This window comes from Micromys minutus, assembly GCF_963924665.1.
Source record: "Micromys minutus genome assembly, chromosome: 13".
Classification (NCBI taxonomy): domain Eukaryota; kingdom Metazoa; phylum Chordata; class Mammalia; order Rodentia; family Muridae; genus Micromys; species Micromys minutus.
The window spans coordinates 58,025,354-58,045,342 of record NC_137982.1 but is presented as its reverse complement, the minus strand read 5'-3'; the positions used below and the strand labels follow the sequence as shown (position 1 = coordinate 58,045,342).

The window sequence follows — 19,989 nt, the reverse complement described above, 5'->3', positions numbered from 1 at the left end:
AATTCTGTGTCACATCACAAACTGAATAGAATTCTCTGAGATTGTGTTTATGTGTATTAATAGAGATTCCTGGGATACAACTTTTGAAATATTTTCTACTGAGAATTGCATGAAATCAGAGCAATCACTGTCCTTAGTCTTCACTTTAAATCAATAATCAATAAACAAGTCATTATGTGGAATTTGTAAGAATGACCCTTAAGCAACTTTCCTCATTAATAATGAGATAAAATAGGGCTCAACAAACTCTTCACACCTAATACACCTCAAGTTTTCCTCTAGGTTCAATAAATGGCTCCAATAAATAAAGTTGATTTATTCAGTCAATTATTGAGAGTGAAAATAAGCTTTGCTGTTGTTCTTGTTTTAGCAGTCTTTATGTGTATTAGTATTACCAAATTAATGTCCATAGCATAGCAGTCAATAATAAGTAACAAAGGAATATACACAAGCAAACAATAGATATCTACTTTAAACTCTCATTCTGTTTTACTATTAATGTTCTCTCATGTAGTTTATGGTATTTTCACTTGTCTTTTCATCTCTCAATAAGGGGTTCACATTAAAAAGTCAACTATTGAATACATGTATTTTTATATCTTATAAAAGTAATATATCATGGATAAAGAAAAATGTTAAAAAAAACCTCTTTTCATTTTTTATAATATATTTAATATTTCTTGAATTCAATATTTCTTTTTTATTGGATTTTTTTATGTATTTACAATTTAAATGTTATGTATTTTCCAAGTTTTTCCCTCTCCCATACCTCCTCATCTTGTTGCTATGAGGATGTTCCTTCTTCCACCTACCTACTCCCACCTCACCACCCTGGCATTACCCTACACTGGGGAATGGAGCCTTCACAGGACCAAGGACCTCTCCTCCTATTGATGCCAGACAATGCCATCCTCTGCAACATATACAGATGGAGCCATTGGTCACTCTACATAATGGTTTATTCCCTGAGAGCTCTAGTACATCTGGTTGGTTGATATTGTTGTTCATCCTATGGGTTTACAAACCGCTTCAGATCCTTTAGCCCGTTCTCTAACTCCTTTATTGTGGTTCCCTTGCCAAGTCTGATGGTTAGCTGAAAACACCCTTATCTGTATCAGTAAATCTCTGGCAGAGCCTCTCAATAGACATCCATATCAGGCTCCTGCTAGCAAACACTTCTTGTTCATCAGCAACAGTGACTGGGTTTGGTAGCTACAAATGGCATGGGTCACTGTGTAGAGTAGTCTCAGGATGACATTTCCTTCTACATTAAACCTTCTAATCCATGAGCATGGGAGATCTTTCCGGCTTCTGAAATATTGTTCAATTTCCTTCTTCAGAGACATGAAGTTCTTGTGATACAAATATTTCACTTGCTTGGATAGGATCACACAAAGGTATTATAAATCATTTGTGATGTTTACGAAGGATGTCGTTTCCCTAATTTCTTTCTCAGCCTGGTTACCCTTTGAGTAGAGTTAGAGTACCTATTTGTTTTAGTACATTTTATATCCAGTCTCTTTGCTGAAGTTGTCTATCATCTTTAGGATTTCTCTGGTAGAACTTTTAGGGTCACTTAAGTATATTATCTTATGGTATACAATTAATGATATTTTTTCAAACAACTTTATTTTACAAAATAAAGATAAATGTACAGATTTTAAGCATTTTTTGCATAAAATTATACAATACATTTTTGTCAGTTCTTTTTTTCAGATTTTAAAATAATTTTTACATAAAAATATATGAATATATTTTTTAGTCAGTACTTGATTTTTTTTAAAGGTTTGATAGTATGCATTGAAAACTTAATAGTTACAATTAGCATAAAGTACATGTAAAACAAAATGTAACATGGAAATAGTGAAAGTTTTCTTGTTGTGTAAACATTTTTTTTGTTTTGTTTTGTTTTCTTTTCTTTATTTCTTGGACTTCATACAGTCTGTGAGTTGTTTCTGGGGCAGTGAGAGCAATTAATGATATTTTAACTTCTTTTCCAATTTGTATCCATTTGAGTTCCTTTTGTTGTCTAATTGCTATGCCCAGTTTCTTCAGTAGTATTTTATATAGGTAAGGGGAAAGTGGGCACCCTTGTTTACTCCCTGATTTTAGTGAGACTGCTTCAAGTTTTTCATCATTTAGTTTGATGTTAGCTATTGGTTTTTTCTATATTGCTTTTAATATGTTTAGGTATGGACCTTCAATTCCTGATCTTTCCAATAGTTTTTACATGAAGGAATGTTGAATTTTGTCAAATGCTTTCTCAGCATTTAATGAGATGACAATGTTTTTTTTTTGTTGTTGTTGTTTTTGGTTTTTTTTATCCTTAAGTTTGTTTGTATGGTGGATTACATTAATGGATTTCTGTATATTGACTCATTCCTGCATCCCTGGAATAGAATCTACTGTTCACAATGAATGATCATTTTGATGTGTTCTTGGATTTGGTTTGCAGTAATTGTATTGCCAAAAAGAATATGAGTATTTTTGCATTAATGTTCAAGATTGAAATGGGTGTGAAGTTCTCTTTCTTTGTAGGGTCTCTGAATGGTTTATGTATGAGTGTAACTGTGGCTTTGATAGAATTCTGCACTAAAACCTATTTGTCCTGGGCATTTTTCAGTTGGGAGACTTTTAATGACTGCTTCTATTTCTTTAGTGTTATAGGACTGTTTAGATGGTTTATCTGATCGTGGTTTAACTTTTTTTTTTTTTAGTATAGTCTTGTAGTAGGATCTGATGATTTCTTGAATTTTCTCAGTTTCTGTTGTTATATCTCCCTTTTCAATTCTGATTTTGTTAGTTTGGATAATCTCTCTGTGCTCTCTAAGTAGGGGATTATCAATCTTGTTGATTTTCTCAAAAACTAGGTCCTGAATTAATTGATTCTTTTTATAGTTCGTTATGTTTATATTTGGTTGATTTTAGCTCTGAGTCTGATTATTACCTGCTGTCTACTCCTTTTGTGTATATTTGCTTTTTTGTTCTAGAATTTTCAGCTGTGTTGTCAAGTTGTTAGTGTATGCTCACTCCAGTTTTCCCCTGGAGGCAATCAAAGCTCAGAGTTTTCCTCCTAGTACTGCTTTCATTGTATCCCATAAGTTTGATTATGTTGTGCCATCATTTTAATTCAATTCTATAAAGTCTTGAATTTCTTTATTTTTTCCTTGACTAAGTTATTATTGAGTAGAGCATGGTTTAGCTTCCATGTGTATATGGGCTTTCTGTTGTTTTTGTTGTTATTGAAGATCAGCCTTAGTCCATGGTGATCTGATAGAATGCATGGGATTATTTCAATATTCTGTATCTCTTGAGGCCTGTTTTGTGACCAAATATGTACTAATTTTGAAGAAGGTGCCATGGGGTGCTGAGAAGAAGGTATATTCTTTTGTTTTAGGAGGAAATGTTCTATAGATTGCTGTTAAATCCATTTGATTTCATAACTTGTGTTAGTTTCACTGTATCTCTGTTCAGAGTCTGCTTCCATGCACCGTCCTTGATGAGAGTGGAGTGTTGAAGTCTCCCACTATTGTTGTGTGTGGTGTAATATATGCTTTAAGCTTTAGTAAAGTTTCTTTCATGAGTGTGGGTTCCCTTGCACTTGGAGCATAGATGTTCAGGATTGAGAGTTCATCTTGATAATTTTTCTTCTTTGGTGTGTAAAAAGTATCCTTCCTTTTTTTGATAAATCTTGGTTTAAAATCTATTTTATTCGATATTAGGATGGCTACTCTGCTTTGTTTCTTGAAACCGTTTCTTGGAAAGTTTTTCTCCCAGCCATTTACTCTGAGATAGTGCCTGTCTTTGTTGCTGAGACGAGTTTCCTGTATGCAGCAAAATGCTGGTTCCTGTTTACATATCTGGTCTGATACTCTATGTCTTTTTATTAGGGAATTGAGTCTATTGTTTTTAGTGGATATTAAGGAATAGTGATTGCTGTTTCCTGCAATTTTTGTTTTAGAGGAAGAATTATGTTTGTGTGCTATTCTTCTTTTGGGTTTGTTGCAAGAATATTATTATTATTTTTTGTTTTGTTTTTCCTAGGATGTAGTTTCCCTTCCTCTGTTGGAGTTTTCCATCTATTATCCTTTCTAGGTCTGGATTTGTGGACAGATATTGTGTAAATCTGGTTTTGTCCTAGAATATCTTGATTTCTCCATCTATGGTATTTGAGAGTTTTGCTGGATATAGTAATCTGGGCTGGCACTCATGTTCTTTTAGGGTCCGTATAATGCCTGTCTTCTAGGATCTTCTAGCTTTCATAGTCTCTGTTGAGAAATCAGTTGAAATTATGATTGGTCTGCCTTTATATGTTACTTGTACTTTTTCCCTTACTGCTTTTAGTATTTTTTTTTTTTTTTCGAACTTTAGGTGTTTTGACTATTATGCATCGGGAGGAATTTCTTTTCTGGTCCAATATACTTGGAGTTTTGTAGGCTGTATGGTCATGATCATATCTTTCTTTAGGTTAGAGAAGTTTTCTTCTATAATTTTCTTGAAGATATTTAATGGGGCTTTTATTTGTGAATCTTCTGTATTTTCTATCCTTATTTTTCTTGGATTTGGTCTTCTCATCGTGTTCTAGGTTTCCTGCATGTTTTGCATTGGGAGATTTCTGAATTTTGCATTGTCTCTGACTGGTGTGTCAAGGTTTTCTATCATATCTTCTGCCAATAAGATTATCTCTTCTATCACTTATTCTTGTTGGTGGTGCTTTAGTCTACATCTCCTGATCATTTTTCTAGGTTTCTTATCTCCAGGGTTGTCTATCTTTGTGATTTCTCTATTGTCTCAATTTTCATTTTTTAATCTTATATGGTTTTATTCAATTTCTTCACCTTTTTGCTCATTTTTTCCCTGTAATTCTCTAAAGAATGTTTGTGTTATTTTTGTATCTGCTTTAATGGCTTCTACTTGTTTACCTGAGTTCTCCTGTATTAAGGGAGTTAGTCACACACTTCTGCAAGCCCTGTAAAAGCATTATGTGGTATGATTTTAAGTTTAAATCTTTCTTTTCTGGTGTGTTTGGGGTGTCCACTACTTGCAGTGGCAGGAGAGCTGAGTTTTGATGTAGCCACGTTGTCTTGGTTTCTTTTGCTTAAGTTCTTGTGCTAGCCTTTTGCTGTCTTGTTATCTATGATTCTAGCTGATGTTGTTGTCTATGACAGGAGCTTGTCTCTTTTGTGGGCCTGTTGGCCTGTGGGCCTGTGAGTTTGGAGTGAGAATTCACCTGGCTGCTCAGCTCTATGAAGGCAGGCTGTGAGTCCCAATTGCAGTGGGAAGGACTAGCTCTTGGTGCAGATGGAAGCCGTAAGGTTCCAGACCCAGTAACACCTCAACACCTGTGTCCTGAGACTTTCTGGCAGTCTCTTGCCAGATAATCAATTGAGAGAAAGTGAAGACTCACCTGTGCAATCAGCAGAGTGAGCACTTCTATACTCAGCTCCCTGTGTGAATCCTAATAGCAGTGGACTAGCTTTTAATTTTCACTTATAGAAAATGAAAAAAATGAGTGACTGAAATAAGAGATATCTTAAAAATTATAGCTAAATATAATTAACAGAATTTATGCTTATAAATTTATGTACACACACGCAAACACATACACACATACATATTTATACATATACATACATATATATTTTTTATATATGTATATATATATATATATATATATATATATATATATATATATATATATATATATTTGCTTAGTAAATATATCCTAGAAAGATATCTCTCTTTTTGAGAGTACTGACTACTCTTCCAGAGGTCCTGATTTCAATTCCAGGAACCATGTGGTTGCTCATAACCACCTGTAATGGGATCTGATGCCCTCTTCTGGTATGTCTTCAGACAGCTACAGTGTACTCATATGCATTAAAAGAAAAACATGTTTGAAAAAAAAAAAAAAAGGAAATAAAACACTACAACATGATCAGCAGAACTAACTCTGTTCAATCATAGTAAGGTAAGTGTCAAAGAAGAACCTGTTGGTGCTATGAAACAGGGCAGTATTGTTTACAACCATTAAGTTAGCATCCTTTTCTAGCTGTACCTTCTGTCTTCCACAGAGCTTGTTCTGCTAACTAATTGATATCTGCCTGCATAGCCTAGTTTGAAACTAGCTCGATTATTTCTGCCTAAACAACTGAGGTTTTGCTAATGTTCCTTGCTTCTATTTTTACTTTGTGTTAGAACTGAGTAGTCTTCATCTAGGCTCTCCCTACAGCCATATAACACCTTGCACTTAACTGTATCTAGAGACTACCAGGTTGGTTTCTTTCTTAGCTCTCATATTCTCAGTGAGTGAATGTAGATAATTATTCCCACAACATCTCACTTATTGTTATCTTTTTTTTTCTCTATGGATTCTTTTCTTTTTTATCTTTTAAACGACTTTATTTTGCAAAACAAAGATAAATGTACAGGTTTTAAACATTTTTTGCTTAAAATTATACATTTTTGTCAGTACTGTTTTTTCAGACATTAAAATAAATTTTACATAAAACAATGTGAATACGTTTTTTAGTCAGTACTTGATTTTTTTCAAGGGCTTGACAGTATGCATTGAAAACCTACTAGTTGCAATAAGCGTAAAGTACATGAAAAACAAAACGCAACATGGAAATAGTCAAAGTCTTCTTGTTTTGTGAATATATGTATATTTTTTGATTTCTTTATTTCTTGGACTTCGTACAGTCTGTGAGTTGTTTCTGGGTGAGTGCAAGCCTCTGGGGTTAGCATCCCACTATCAGTGACTGCATATTATGTCTGTTCTTTTGTGACTGGGTTATCTCACTCAGGATGATCTTCTATAGATGCAGCCATTTTCTTAAGAATTTGGTCAAGTCATTGTTTCTGGTGGCTGAGTAGTATTCCATTGTGTATATGTACCACAATTTTTGTATCCATTCGTCTTCTGAAGGACATCTGGGTTCCTTCCAGCTTCTGGCTATTATAAATAGAGCCGCTATGAACATTGTGGTGCATATGTCTTTGTTGTGTATTAAAGTGTCTCTGGGGTATATGCCCAGAAGTGGAATAGCTGGGTCTTAAGGTAGTACTATATCCAATTTTCTGAGGTATCGCCAGACAGATTTCCAGAGTGGTTGTATTAGCTTGCATCCCCAACAACAATGGAGAAGTGTTCCTCTTTCTCCGCAGCCTCTCCAGCATCTGCTGTCATCTGAGTTTTGGATCTTGGCCAATCTGACTGGTGTGAGGTGGAATCTTAGGGTTGTTTTGATTTGCATTTCCCTGATGGCTAAGGATGTCGAGCACTTCCTCAGATGTTTCTCGGCCATTCCGTGTTCCTCAACTGAAAATGATTTGTTTAGCTCTGTACCCCATTTTTTAATAGGGTTATTTGATTCTCTGGTGTCTAGCTTTTTGAGTTCCTTGTACACCTTGCATATTAGGCCTCTATCTGATGTGGTGTTGGTAAAGATCTTTTCCCATTCTGTTGGTTGCCGTTTTGTTTTCTTGACGATGTCCTTGGCCTTACAGAAACTTTGCAATCTCATTAAGTGCCATTTGTTAATCTTTGACCTTAGAGCTTGAGCCATTGGTGTTTTGTTCAGGATATTTTCTCCGGTGCCTATGTGTTCTACGGTTTTCCCTACTTTCTCATCTAATAGTTCCAGTGTATCTGGTTTAATGTAGAGATCTTTAATCCACTTACACTTGAGCTTTGTACAAGGAGATAAGAACGGGTCTATTTTCATTCTTTTGCATGTTGAGTGCCAGTTGGACCAGCACCATTTGTTGAATAGGCTGTCCTTTTTCCATTGAATGTTTACTGCTCCTTTGTCAAAATTCAGGTGACCATATACATGAGGGCTCATTTCTGTATCTTCTATTCTATTCCATTGATCCACATGCCTATTTCTGTACCAGTACCATGCAGTTTTCAGCACAATTGCCTTGTAATATAGCTTGAGGTCAGGGATAGTGATTCCCGCAGATGTTTTTTTGTTGTTGAGGATGGATTTCACTATTCTAGGTCTTTTGTTATTCCATATGAAATTGCACATTGATCTTTCCAATTCCATGAAGAACTGGGTTGGAATTTTGATGGGGATTGCATTGAATCTGTAGATTGCTTTTGGTAGGATGGCCATTTTTAAGATGTTGATTTTTCCAATCCATGAGCATGGGAGATCTTTCCGTTTTCTGAGATCCTCCTCAATTTCTTTCTTTAGAGGATTGAAGTTCTTGTCATACAGGTCCTTCACTTCCTAAGTTGGAATCACACCAAGGTATTTCATAGTTTTTGTAACGATTGTGAAGGGTACCTTTTCCCTAATTTCTTTCTCCACATGTTTGTTCTTTGAGTATAGGAAGGCTACTGATTTGTTTGAGTTAATTTTGTATCCAGCCAATTTGCTGAACTTGTTTATCAGCTGTAGGAGTTCTCTGGTGGAATTTTTGGGGTCACTCAAGTACACTATCATGTAATCGGCAAAGAGTGATGTTTTTATCTCTTCCTTTCTGATTTGTATCCCCTTGATCTCTTTTTGCTGTCTAATTGCTCCAGCCAGGACTTCCAGTACTATGTTGAATAGGTAGGGAGAGGGTGGGCAGCCTTGTCGAGTCCCTGATTTTAGTGGGATTGCATCAAGTTTCTCGCCATTAAGTTTGATGTTGGCTGTTGGTTTGCTGTATATTGCTTTTATTATGTTTAAATATGGGCCTTGGATTCCCGTTCTTTCCAGGACTTTTAACAGGAAGGGGTGTTGGATTGTGTCAAATGATTTCTCAGCGTCTAGTGAGATGACCATGTGATTTTGATCTTTAAGTTTGTTTATATGGTGGATTACATTGATGGATTTCCTTATGTTAAACCATCCCTGCATCCCAGGGATGAAGCCTACTTGGTCATGATGAATGATGGTTTTGATGTGTTCTTGGATTCGGTTTGCAAGGATTTTGTTGAGTATTTTTGCATCAATGTTCATCAGTGAGATTGGTCTGAAGTTCTCTTTCCTTGTAGGGTCTTTGTGTGGCTTAGGTACGAGGGTTATTGTAGCCTCAAAAAATGAGTTGGGTAATATTCCATCTGATTCTATCTTTTGGAATAGTTTGGAGAGTATTGGTGTTATATCCCCAATAAATGTCTGATAAAATTCTGCACTTAACCCGTCTGGACCTGGGCTTTTTTTGATTGGGAGGTTTTTGATGACTTCTTCTATTTCTTTAGGTGTTATAGGGTAATTTAGATGGTTTACTTGGTCCTGGTTAAACTTTGGTACCTTGTATCTGTCTAGGAATTCGTCCATTTCCTCCAGATTTTCCAATTTTGTGGAGTATAAGTTTTTGTAGTAGGATCTGATGATTTCTTGAATTTCCTTAGTTTCAGTTGTTATGTCACCACTTTCCTTTCTGATTTTGTTAATTTGGATACTCTCTCTTTGCCCTTTAGTTAGTCTGGCAATGGGTTTATCAATCTTGTTGATTTTCTCAAAGAACCAACTCTTTGTTTTGTTGATTTTTTCAATGGTTCTTTTTGTTTCTATTTGGTCTATTTCTGCCCTAATTTTGATTATTTCTTGCCGTCTACTCTTTTTGGGTATAGCTGCTTCCTTTTGTTCTAGGGCTTTTAGCTGTGCTGTCAGGTTGCTGATGTGAGCTCTCTCCAGTTACTTTTTGGAAGCACTTAGGGCTATGAGTTTTCATCTCAGTACTGCTTTCATTGCATCCCATAGGTTTGGGTATGTTGTGTTATCGTTTTCGTTGAATTCTAGAAAGTCCTTAATTTCTTTCTTTATTTCTTCATTGACCCTGCTATCCTTTAACAGAGCGTTGTTTAGTTTCCATGTGTATGTGGGCATTTTGTTGTCTTTGTTGTTGTTAAAGACCAGCCGTAGACCATGGTGATCTGAGAGGATGCATGGGAGTATTTCAATCTTCTTATATCGATGAAGGCTCATCTGTGTCCAATTATGTGGTCAATTTTCAAGAAGGTGCCATGGGGTGGTTTGAAGAAGGTGTATTCTTTTACTTTAGGATAGTATGTTCTGTATATATCTATTAATTCTAGTTGGTTCAAAGTCTCTGCTAGTTTTGCAGTGTCCTTGTTCAGTTTCTGTTTCCCTGATCTGTCCATTGGTGAGAGTGGGGTATTAAAGTCTCCCACTATTATTGTGTGGGGTGAAATGTATTTTTTGAGCTTTAGTAGAGTTTCTTTTATGAATGTGGGTGATTTTTTATTTGGAGCATATATGTTAAGGATTGAGAGTTCCTCCTGACAGATTTCCCCGGTAATGAGTAAAAAGTGTCCTTCTTTATCTTTTTTGATAACTTTTGGTTGGAAATTTACTTTATTCGATATTAGAAAAGCCACTCCAGCTTGCTTCTTGGAGCTGTTTGCTTGGAAGTTTTTTTTCCCACCCTTTTACTCTGAGATAATGTCTGTCTCTGTCTATGAGATGAGTTTCCTGTATGCAGCAAAAGGCTGGATTTTGTTTATGTATCCAGTTTGATAGTCTATGTCTCTTTATTGGGGAGTTGAGACCATTTATGTTAATAGATATCAAGGAATAATTGTTTCTGTTTCCTGCCATTTTTGCTTTTTTGGGTTGAGTTGTGTCTGTGTTTTTTTCTTCTTTTAGTTTTCTTGTTTAGGAGTTTTCTTGTTTTTACTAGGCTGTATTTTCCCTCCTTGTATTGGGTTTTCCACCTATAATTCGTTGTAGTGCTGGGTTTGTGGTCAGATATTGTGTGAATTTTGATTTGTCTTGAAATATCTTTGTCTCTCCATCGATGGTGATTGATAGTTTTGCTGGGTATAGCAGCTTGGGCTGGCACTTGTGCTCTCTTAAGGAGTGCATGATGTCTGTCCAGGCTCTTCTAGCTTTCATAGTCTCTGTTGAGAAATCGGGTGTGAGTCTGATTGGTCTGCCTTTATATGTTACCTGACCTTTTTCCCTTACTGCTTTTAGTATTCTTTCTTTACTTTGGGCACTTGATGTTTTTACTATTACATGTCGGGAGGTATTTCTTTTCTGGTCCAACCTATTTGGAGTTCTGAAGGCTTCTTTTATGTTCGTGGTCATCTCATTCTTGAGGGTAGGGAAGTTTTCTTCTATGATTTTGTTGAAGATATTTACTGTGCCTCTTAGTTGATACTCTTCTCCCTCTTCTATTCCTATTATCCTTAGGTTCGGTCTTCTCATTGTGTCTTGTATTTCCTGGACATTTTGGGTTAGGAGCTTTTTGTTTTTTGCATCTTCTCTGGCTGTTTTGTCTATGTTTGCAATGTTGTCTTCTGCCCCCGAGATTCTCTCCTCGATCTCTTGTAATCTGTTGGAAATGCTTGCTTCTGTGACTCCTGATTTCTTTTTTTGGTGTTCTGACTCTAGGTTTATCTCTTTTAGCGCTTTCTTTATTGTGTCAATTTCTGTTTTAATTTCTCTCTTCCATTCCTTTATTTCTTTGGTTCTGTTTTCCTCTCGTTCTTTGAGTTCTTTGAGTGTTTTTCTTGTTTCTTCTTTAAAAGCTTCCGAATCTTTTTGCTTTTCCTCCCTTTCTTGTTTAAGTAACTCTATCAGCGTCTTGAGGCATGATTTCAGGTCTGTGTCTTCTTTCTCTGGAGTATTTGGAATTCCGATGTTTGCTACTATCGGAGAGCTGGGTTCTGGTGTTGCTAGATTGTCTTAGTTTCCTTGGGATATACTCTTTCTCTTTCCTCTTGCCATTTTGTTGTCAGTGAGTGATATGTTCTTGCCTTTCCCTTGTATCTGGTCTGTGTCCCTGGTACACTTTCTGTGTGCACTCCGCAGAGATCTCTCTACTCCCCGGCAGCCCAGGTTTTGGGTGGCAGCTGGGCCAGGCTCCGCTCTGTGTCCTGACGTCGCCTCCGGGTGGGAACAGAAGTTCCTAAAATCTTTTCCCGGTCACTGGGTAGGGGAGGACAGGGCAGGTCAGGGCAGGGGGTGCCCTTTCCGTGTGCACTCCACAGAGATCCCTCTTCTCCCCAGCAGCCTAGGTCTCCCACTCACCAGTTGCTCAGCCTGTATGAGCCGCCTTTCTGGTTGGCAGTTGGGCCAGGCTCCGATCTGTGTCCTGAAGTCGTCTCCGGGTGGGAACAGAAGTTCCTAAGATCTGTTCCAGGTCACAGTTGCTCAGCCTGTACGAGCCGCCTTTCCGGCTGGCAGTTGGGCCAGGCTCTGCTCTGTGTCCTGAAGTCGTCTCCGGGTGGGAACAGAAGTTCCTAAGATCTGTTCCAGGTCACAGTTGCTCAGCCTGTACGAGCCGCCTTTCCGGCTGGCAGTTGGGCCAGGCTCTGCTCTGTGTCCTGAAGTCGTCTCCGGGTGGGAACAGAAGTCCCTAAGATCTGTTCCTGGTCACTGGATCGGGGAGGACAGGGCAGGTCAGGGCAGGGGGTGCCCTTTCTGTGTGCACTCCGCAGAGATCCCTCTGCTCCCCAGCAGCCTAGGTCTCCCACTCACCAGTTGCTCAGCCTGTATGAGCCGCCTTTCCGGTTGGCAGTTGGGCCAGACTCTGCTATTGTTATCTTTTTTGGCCCTATCCTAAAATTGGCAGCTTTACTGGAACATTTAATGATATAAAACAATGATCACTGTTCATAGTTCGAGAGGCTGTAAATCTATACACTTTAGAAAATATTTTCTACTGAGTATACATTACATAGTAGTTATTTCTCTTCAATCTAAAAACCATTTCTATATTATTTTATAGTATAGTAATAAAGTTAATATTTATGGACTAATTATTTATAAGTAAGTATTTTAACTGCAATAAAACTCAATGTGACCCAAATTCCCAAGTCAGCAAATAATACAAAGGAAATATTTTACTTTTACTTATGCTGGAGGGAGACAACAATAGTATCTTTGGAGTCCAAAAGATAGTGTTGGATCACCTAAAGCCTGAGCTAAATTGGGGAGTGAGAGACCTGATGTATATGCTTCAAACTGAACTTGTAAGAACCTTATGCATTCTTATGCACTGAACCATCTTGTTACCAGCTAGAATATATATATATATATATATATATATATATATATATATATATATATATATATATAATATGTAATATAATATATTACAGAGCTATAATAAAAAAAGTATCATGCTTGCAAAAAATACAAATGTAGAACAATTGAATAAAATAGAATTTCTATGCATGAGTAATTATAATTATTAACATCTGATAATTGGACATGGAAAACAAAAAGCAACACTGAAGAAAAGACAGTATATCAAATGGTACTGAATAAATGAGTGCCCACCTGGAGAAGAATGAAGTTAAACCTGTATCTGTGATTTTGTACCAAAATTAATTCCAGCTGCAGATTTCCATTCATTCCTCTAGACTTCTGACCATCTCTCCCATCCCTCCATACACCTGGTGGTGTTGCGGTGGGGGAAAATTTTTGGAAGTCCCAAAGATATAGGATGGAAGAGGCTCCCAGAAGTCAATGCAGGTTAGCACAGCTAAGATTCCTAACAGTGATAGCATGGAACCTCAAAAGGCCACCTCCTTTAGCCAGAAAGGATCCCCAGTGGAGAGATGAGGACATCAACCCACTCACAAAAAATATGACCAAAAGTTTGTCCTGACTAAAAAAGAGCAGAGACATAGATGGAGCAGAGACAAAAGTAATGAACAACCAAACTTGACTCAACTTGAGAACCATCCCATGGACAAGCACCTATCCCTGACACTATTAGTGATATTCTGTTATCCATGTAGACATGACCCCAGAATGCAGGGTCTGGATCAAGGCTCCTGGAACATATGTAAAAGATATACGGCGCAGTCTCTATGGGGATCCCCCAAAAATGGAAGTTGTGGCTCTCCATAAAGCTGTAGCTTGACTGTGGTATAAGTTCCCCAGGAGAGTTACCTTGTCTGGCCTCCATGAAAAAGGATATGCCTAATCTTGTAGAGCCTGGATGAGCCATGGTAGGGAGGTAAACAGAGGGTTTCCTGTTCATAGGAAAATAGGAGGGGTATAGGAGAGGAACATTGTGAGGTGGGGTCAGGAAGGGGACAGCATTTGGGATGTAAATAGTTAAATAAATAAATTACACAATTAAAAATAAATAAGTAACAGATAGCATAAATACTTTCTAATTGGTTGGTTATATAGGTTTCAACAAAATTTCTGCTTCTATATAGGAATTGAAAACTCCTCTTAAATTCTATTTGCATAAATTTTATTTTTGGCAGTTGAAATATTTATATTTAGAAAATAATTGCAAATAGATCAAAGATCTGAATTTGAAATCTAAAATGTTGAAATTTGTAGTAGAAAACATAGTACCTTGCAAGATATAAATAGAGAAAGCAAGTTTTTGTTTTTGTTTTTGAAAAAAGACAGTATTTGTATGAAGGCATATAGAAAGGTATGGGGAGATAAGTAGGATTAGGGCCCATGATGTGAAATTAACAGAGTCAATAAAAGGGGGATTTTCCCCAATTTTTTGTTGGAATTTCGGTGCATTTACATTTTAGATGTTATTCCTTTCCCACAATCTCATTCCCCTCTCCCTCCAACTGCCTCCATGAATGTGTTCCCAAAGAGTTAAAAAAAAAAAAAAAAAAATTGGAGCCAAAATGGAAATCTAAAATCAAAACCATAAAATCCATTTTTTTTTTTTTTTTTTTTTTTTTTTGGGGTAATGAAACAGCCATCCAAATGAAAAGAAAACTTACAAAAACATGGAAAGTTTCCACCACTGTATACATGATAAATGGTTATTATCAGGAATATATAAGGAACCAAAACAAAAAATGTCAGGGCCCATTTAAAATTGGAATGAGTCTTAACTGAGAGCTCTCAAAGACACAAAAGCAATTAAGAAATAACTCAGAAAAGCTTCAGTATTTTGGCAATTAGAATAATTCAAACTAAAACATATATACATTGGCAATCTGCAGACAGATGTATGATAGGTTAAAAGAATTTTCATAATTCTTACTTAAATCAAAAAACAGAAGATAATAAGTTGCTTTAAAGAAAATGGTATTCCCATAGAAACATCATACTGAAACATTTATTTAGATAAAATCAAACAAATTATAAAATATCATTTAATTAGAATAAAACTATTAAATGAGCCCTTCTTTAATATAAAAATAATATTTATATACCTGTAATTAACAGCAGAAACTGTGATCTTAATTTTAATTCCATTTCCTATAAATTCATTAATATATATAATTAAATACCCAAAACAAACAGTTACAAAACTGTTTATGTAATTAATTTTAAGAGTTAATTTACTTTTATTTATTGTGTAAAAGGGTTTTGCTTGTCTTTGTATATGTGCATTATATGTATGGCCTGTGCACTTGGAGGTAAGAATAGATGTCTGATTGCCAGAAATTACACTTACAGATTGTTGTGAGCTGTCTTGTTTGCACTGAAAACTGAACCCAGTTCTCCATAATAGTTAAAACTTTTCTTAATCACTGAATATATTTTCAGCCCCTAACCTTACATTAGTTTTAGCATATGATACACTTGATAAGAGTTTCTGTCTCTGTTAGACTTCTTAGTACTTTAGTCTCTTCACCATTTATCATAGTACAAAGATTATTTATAAAGTTTTCCAGAAAAAAAAAAAAGTTTCCCAGGAATTGGGAAAGGAAAAATGTTGAAGGAGCCACAATTGAGTACGTTCAGAAGATGTAAAGAGTATAAGTGTGGATATACTAAAAGTCAAGCAATCAGCTCACTGTCAAGTGTGAATTATATAGTATATGGACTGTATACCCATGAAATATTCAAAAGGTACAGGCACTAAAGTAATGAAATATTCCAAAGTGGAAAATGAGTTGGACACAAATGTCTTGGAAATGACTACATCCATTTCATGATTTAACTTTTCAAGTCTCTAGTTTAGTTAAATTATGATAACACAAATTATATTATTCTGAATAAAATATGTACATATATATTCTACATATTTTACAATATAAGTTAACTTGAAATTTTCATTCTGATGTATCAAGTTGATGAAAGTAGTAAGAAGTATATAGTTACCACTTAACAAGGAGCTTCATGTACTCACAAGGGAATCAAATACCATGAGTAAAATTAACCACATGATTTTTATAGCAGCCCAGCCTAAAGGGAAGAGGCTGCAGAGATGTGAGTCCCAAGTGGAACATGAAATAATGTAATGCTGCTTTATAATCTGCTACCAAAGATGTATTCAGCCCAGGTAAGCTCTTGAAATCCAAATACAATAATATAAGGATAAAAAAATGCCCTTTGTGAAAACAAAAAGCAGTTGTTAAATTAATCATCTATATAGCCTATTTGGGTAAGTATATTTAAAATTCATTAAAATACTATTCTAAATAACAATAATATTCTGACTATACTTATTTATTTTCATAAACCTAATTTTAAAAGCATTTTTAATAAATTATTAGAAAATATTTTTATTAATTAAAATCTATGTGTAGATACATGTGGAACTTCAAAGTCTAACTTGATACTGATTACGTTTTAATAAAATTTTATTAAAATAAAATCTGAAAATATATTAAAATAATACATTATAAATTTAAAATATGACAGAGCTACATATAAATAGTTAGTTAGGCAACTTCTCCAATAAAGATACATCCATATATTTTAGTTTATGTTACCTAAGTCTCAAATACTTGGAAAATCATAAGAATTACTGCACATACCCATAAGGTCAGTATATCTTGAAAGTCTTTATTTGTCCTCATGTTTTTATGTTTCTTGTTATGCTCAAGATCTGAAGATGTCCATGTGCATATGTGATTTCATGTTGCTTATACTAATTTTCAGTCTTTTCTTTTGATTGTTTATAAGATTTATATTTTGGTTCCAAACCCTACCAACAAATAATCAGTATGGTGGTCAAAACTTCACATATATTCAGAAGAAAAAGTATTCAGAAATTGTTTGTTACCTACCATAAATGAAAAGACATTTTGATTACAAATGTTAAAAAGTAGTCATACTTACTTTGATTAGGAATATGATCATAATTTTTATATAAACAGTATTCATTGAACTTTGACATTTTGAAAATAATTTATATATAACTGAATATTAAGTACAATGAATTTGATGCTTCAAGACCTTGTTCCTCAATCAATTTATATTTTTTTATAGGTCTATCTCATGATAGTATAATAAGTATATAATTCCTGTTAAGAAAGGCTAATTCAGGGAAACTTAAATGTAGAGGTTAGAATTTGTCAATAACACCTTCTACATTCCAGAGTATATTAAGTAATATGTCAGATAAATTATTAGAATTAACTATTATCATAATAGTTTGGCCTTAATTATTTTTAATATTAAATACTATTATTTTAACTATTATGTAACTATTATTACTTCTTATAATATTTAAATACATAAAAATTAAATACAGAATAATTTAATTTGAAGAGTAAAGTATAATATGTATTTATGAAGATAAAAATCAACTAAAAGATAAGCTGCTGATTTCAATGATTAAAGTATTATGAATATATACCTTTAATTTTAAGGTTTATTCAAGAAAATGGACAAGAAAAATTGCTCCTCTGTGGGTGAGTTCATCTTCATGGGAATTACCAATAACCCTGACATGAAAGTGGCCCTCTTCACCACACTCCTAGTTGTTTATTTCATTAATCTTCTGGCCAATCTTGGGATGATCATCTTAATTAGAGTGGACACTCAGCTGCACACACCAATGTACTTTTTCCTCAGCCACCTCTCTTTCTGTGACCTCTGCTATTCCACAGCAATTGGACCCAAGATGCTAGTGGATCTTTTAGTTGAGAAGAAATCAATTCCGATTGTTGGTTGTGCTCTGCAGTTTTTTACATTCTGTGTCTTTGCAGATTCTGAGTGTCTACTGTTAGCAGTAATGGCTTATGATAGATACCAGGCCATCAGTAACCCATTGCTCTACACAGTGAACATGTCCAGCAGGCTGTGCTCCTTCCTGATGGCTGGGGTTTACCTGGTGGGCACTGCAGATGCTTTAATCCATACGACCCTGACTTTCCGCTTGTGTTTCTGTGGGTCCAATGAGATCAACCACTTTTTTTGTGATGTTCCTCCTCTTCTATTAATATCTTGCTCAGATACAGAGGTCAATGAGTTAGCTATATTCACAATTTTTGGGTTTATTGAGCTGAGCACCATTTCTGGAGTCCTCATCTCTTACTGCTATATCATATCATCAGTCCTGAAGATCTGCTCTGCTGAGGGGAGGTTTAAAGCTTTCTCCACCTGTGCTTCCCACCTGACTGCCGTTGCAGTATTCCAGGGAACGATGCTTTTTATGTATTTCCGTCCAAGTTCTTCCTACTCTCTAGATCAAGACAAAATGACCTCACTCTTCTACACCCTGGTGATTCCAATGTTGAACCCTCTTATTTACAGCCTGAGGAACAAAGATGTAAAAGATGCTCTGGAAAAATTGAAGAATAATTGGTGATAGATAACATTTTCTAATATATATTCTTGTTTTTAATTCAGTTTATATTACACTTATGAAAAACATTGCATAACAAATAATAGTTTATTAAAAATATGTTATTCATTAGAGCATTGTATTTGAAGCAAGCACTGTTGATATCTATGGGTGCTTAACATCAAATATTTTATTATATTTTGTCTTTTAAGAAACTTTTTCTAATAATTTCAATTGTTCTCACGTTGTATGTGTCAGTCCTTCCTCTCAATGTCAATGTAAATATGTTGTGGTTGATATGGATGTATTCACTGCATTTTACAGATGTAGATATTTTTCAAGGCAAATTAAATAACTTAATCAGTGGTGACTATTATCTATAGGGCAAATAGGTACAATTACTGTACACTCTCATTATTTACATAAAATTTGTAACCACTCTAGAGGTTGTGGGATCTGTAGGAATGGTGCCAATAAACGAGGAATAATAAATTTTCATGCAATAGACAGCATTTTTTTCAGAGCATCAAACAATTCATTCTCTGATGTTTAATAAAAATAGTATTGGTAACATTTTCATGAATTTAGGTTATATACAATCATAAGGATTACCTGTCTGAGGCAAAACTATGTGTATTTTATAGGTACGTAAAGGTCACTTTAAACAACTGAAAAAAAGCAGCAAACAATAACTAATCCGAGTAAAGAGATTTTTATTTGTCTGAGAATTCAAAAAACACATCCAGTAACAATCCTGTGTTTTAATGAGACTGAGCTCACAAGAGTCTTGTTTTCATGTAGTCTTCTCACAAGCACTCCGAATTCTCCTCATATACTCTATTTCTGGAGAATGTTCCTTGAGATTTCATGGAAGTCTTGATCTTCAAACCTATTAACTCAATTCCAGAGCAATTCCTCTAGTGTGGTTTTCAGATAACATCTTCCAGGAAGCTAGACTTTCGGCTTCTATATAGAAAGAGTTTTCATACCAGAGAAGAAAATGTCTATGTAGTGATGCCTACAGTCAGAAGTCTCAATATATAGTGACAAATTTAGATGGTGAGCCATTTTGATTAACACAAATACCATATTTTGTCATTGTGTAACAGGGTGCCTAAACTGTCAATTCTTCCATAATTTCTCCTATTGCTTCTCAATTTTTTCCACACTCAGTCCTAGTTAAATAACTCTCTTCAATTGCTTCTTTAAACATTAATTAATTTGTATCTATTTCTTAAATTGCTACAGGCAATGAGAGGATATATATATATTCAAACACTGGATCATCCTAATTATGAAAACTTCAGAATCATATGTGGAAAACAACATGAGCCAACAAAAAAATAAAACAAAAGTCCATATAGTATAAAATTTAGGAATTGTTAAGATAATCCTACCTAAATGGGACATAGTCTTTGTACATAATTAGACACTTTAGCATTTGGAGAAACAACTATAAAATTTGGTTGTGAATCAAAATGTAAAATATTCGACGGCCATTACATACAGTACATTGAGCTCCAACGAGACAGCGCTAGGGCAAGCGAGAGCCGGACC

General features: G+C 35.2%; 1 protein-coding gene across 1 annotated transcript; it reads left to right on the top strand.

The window, feature by feature from the left end:
- Window positions 1-17,529: 17,529 nt before the first annotated feature.
- LOC308429049 (olfactory receptor 5W2-like) lies at window positions 17,530-18,456 on the top strand (the record flags this gene model as incomplete). Its single annotated transcript, XM_080927695.1, has 1 exon — window positions 17,530-18,456. One exon carries the CDS (start codon window positions 17,530-17,532, stop codon window positions 18,454-18,456), a length of 927 nt encoding a protein of 308 aa, XP_080783821.1.
- Window positions 18,457-19,989: the final 1,533 nt, after the last annotated feature.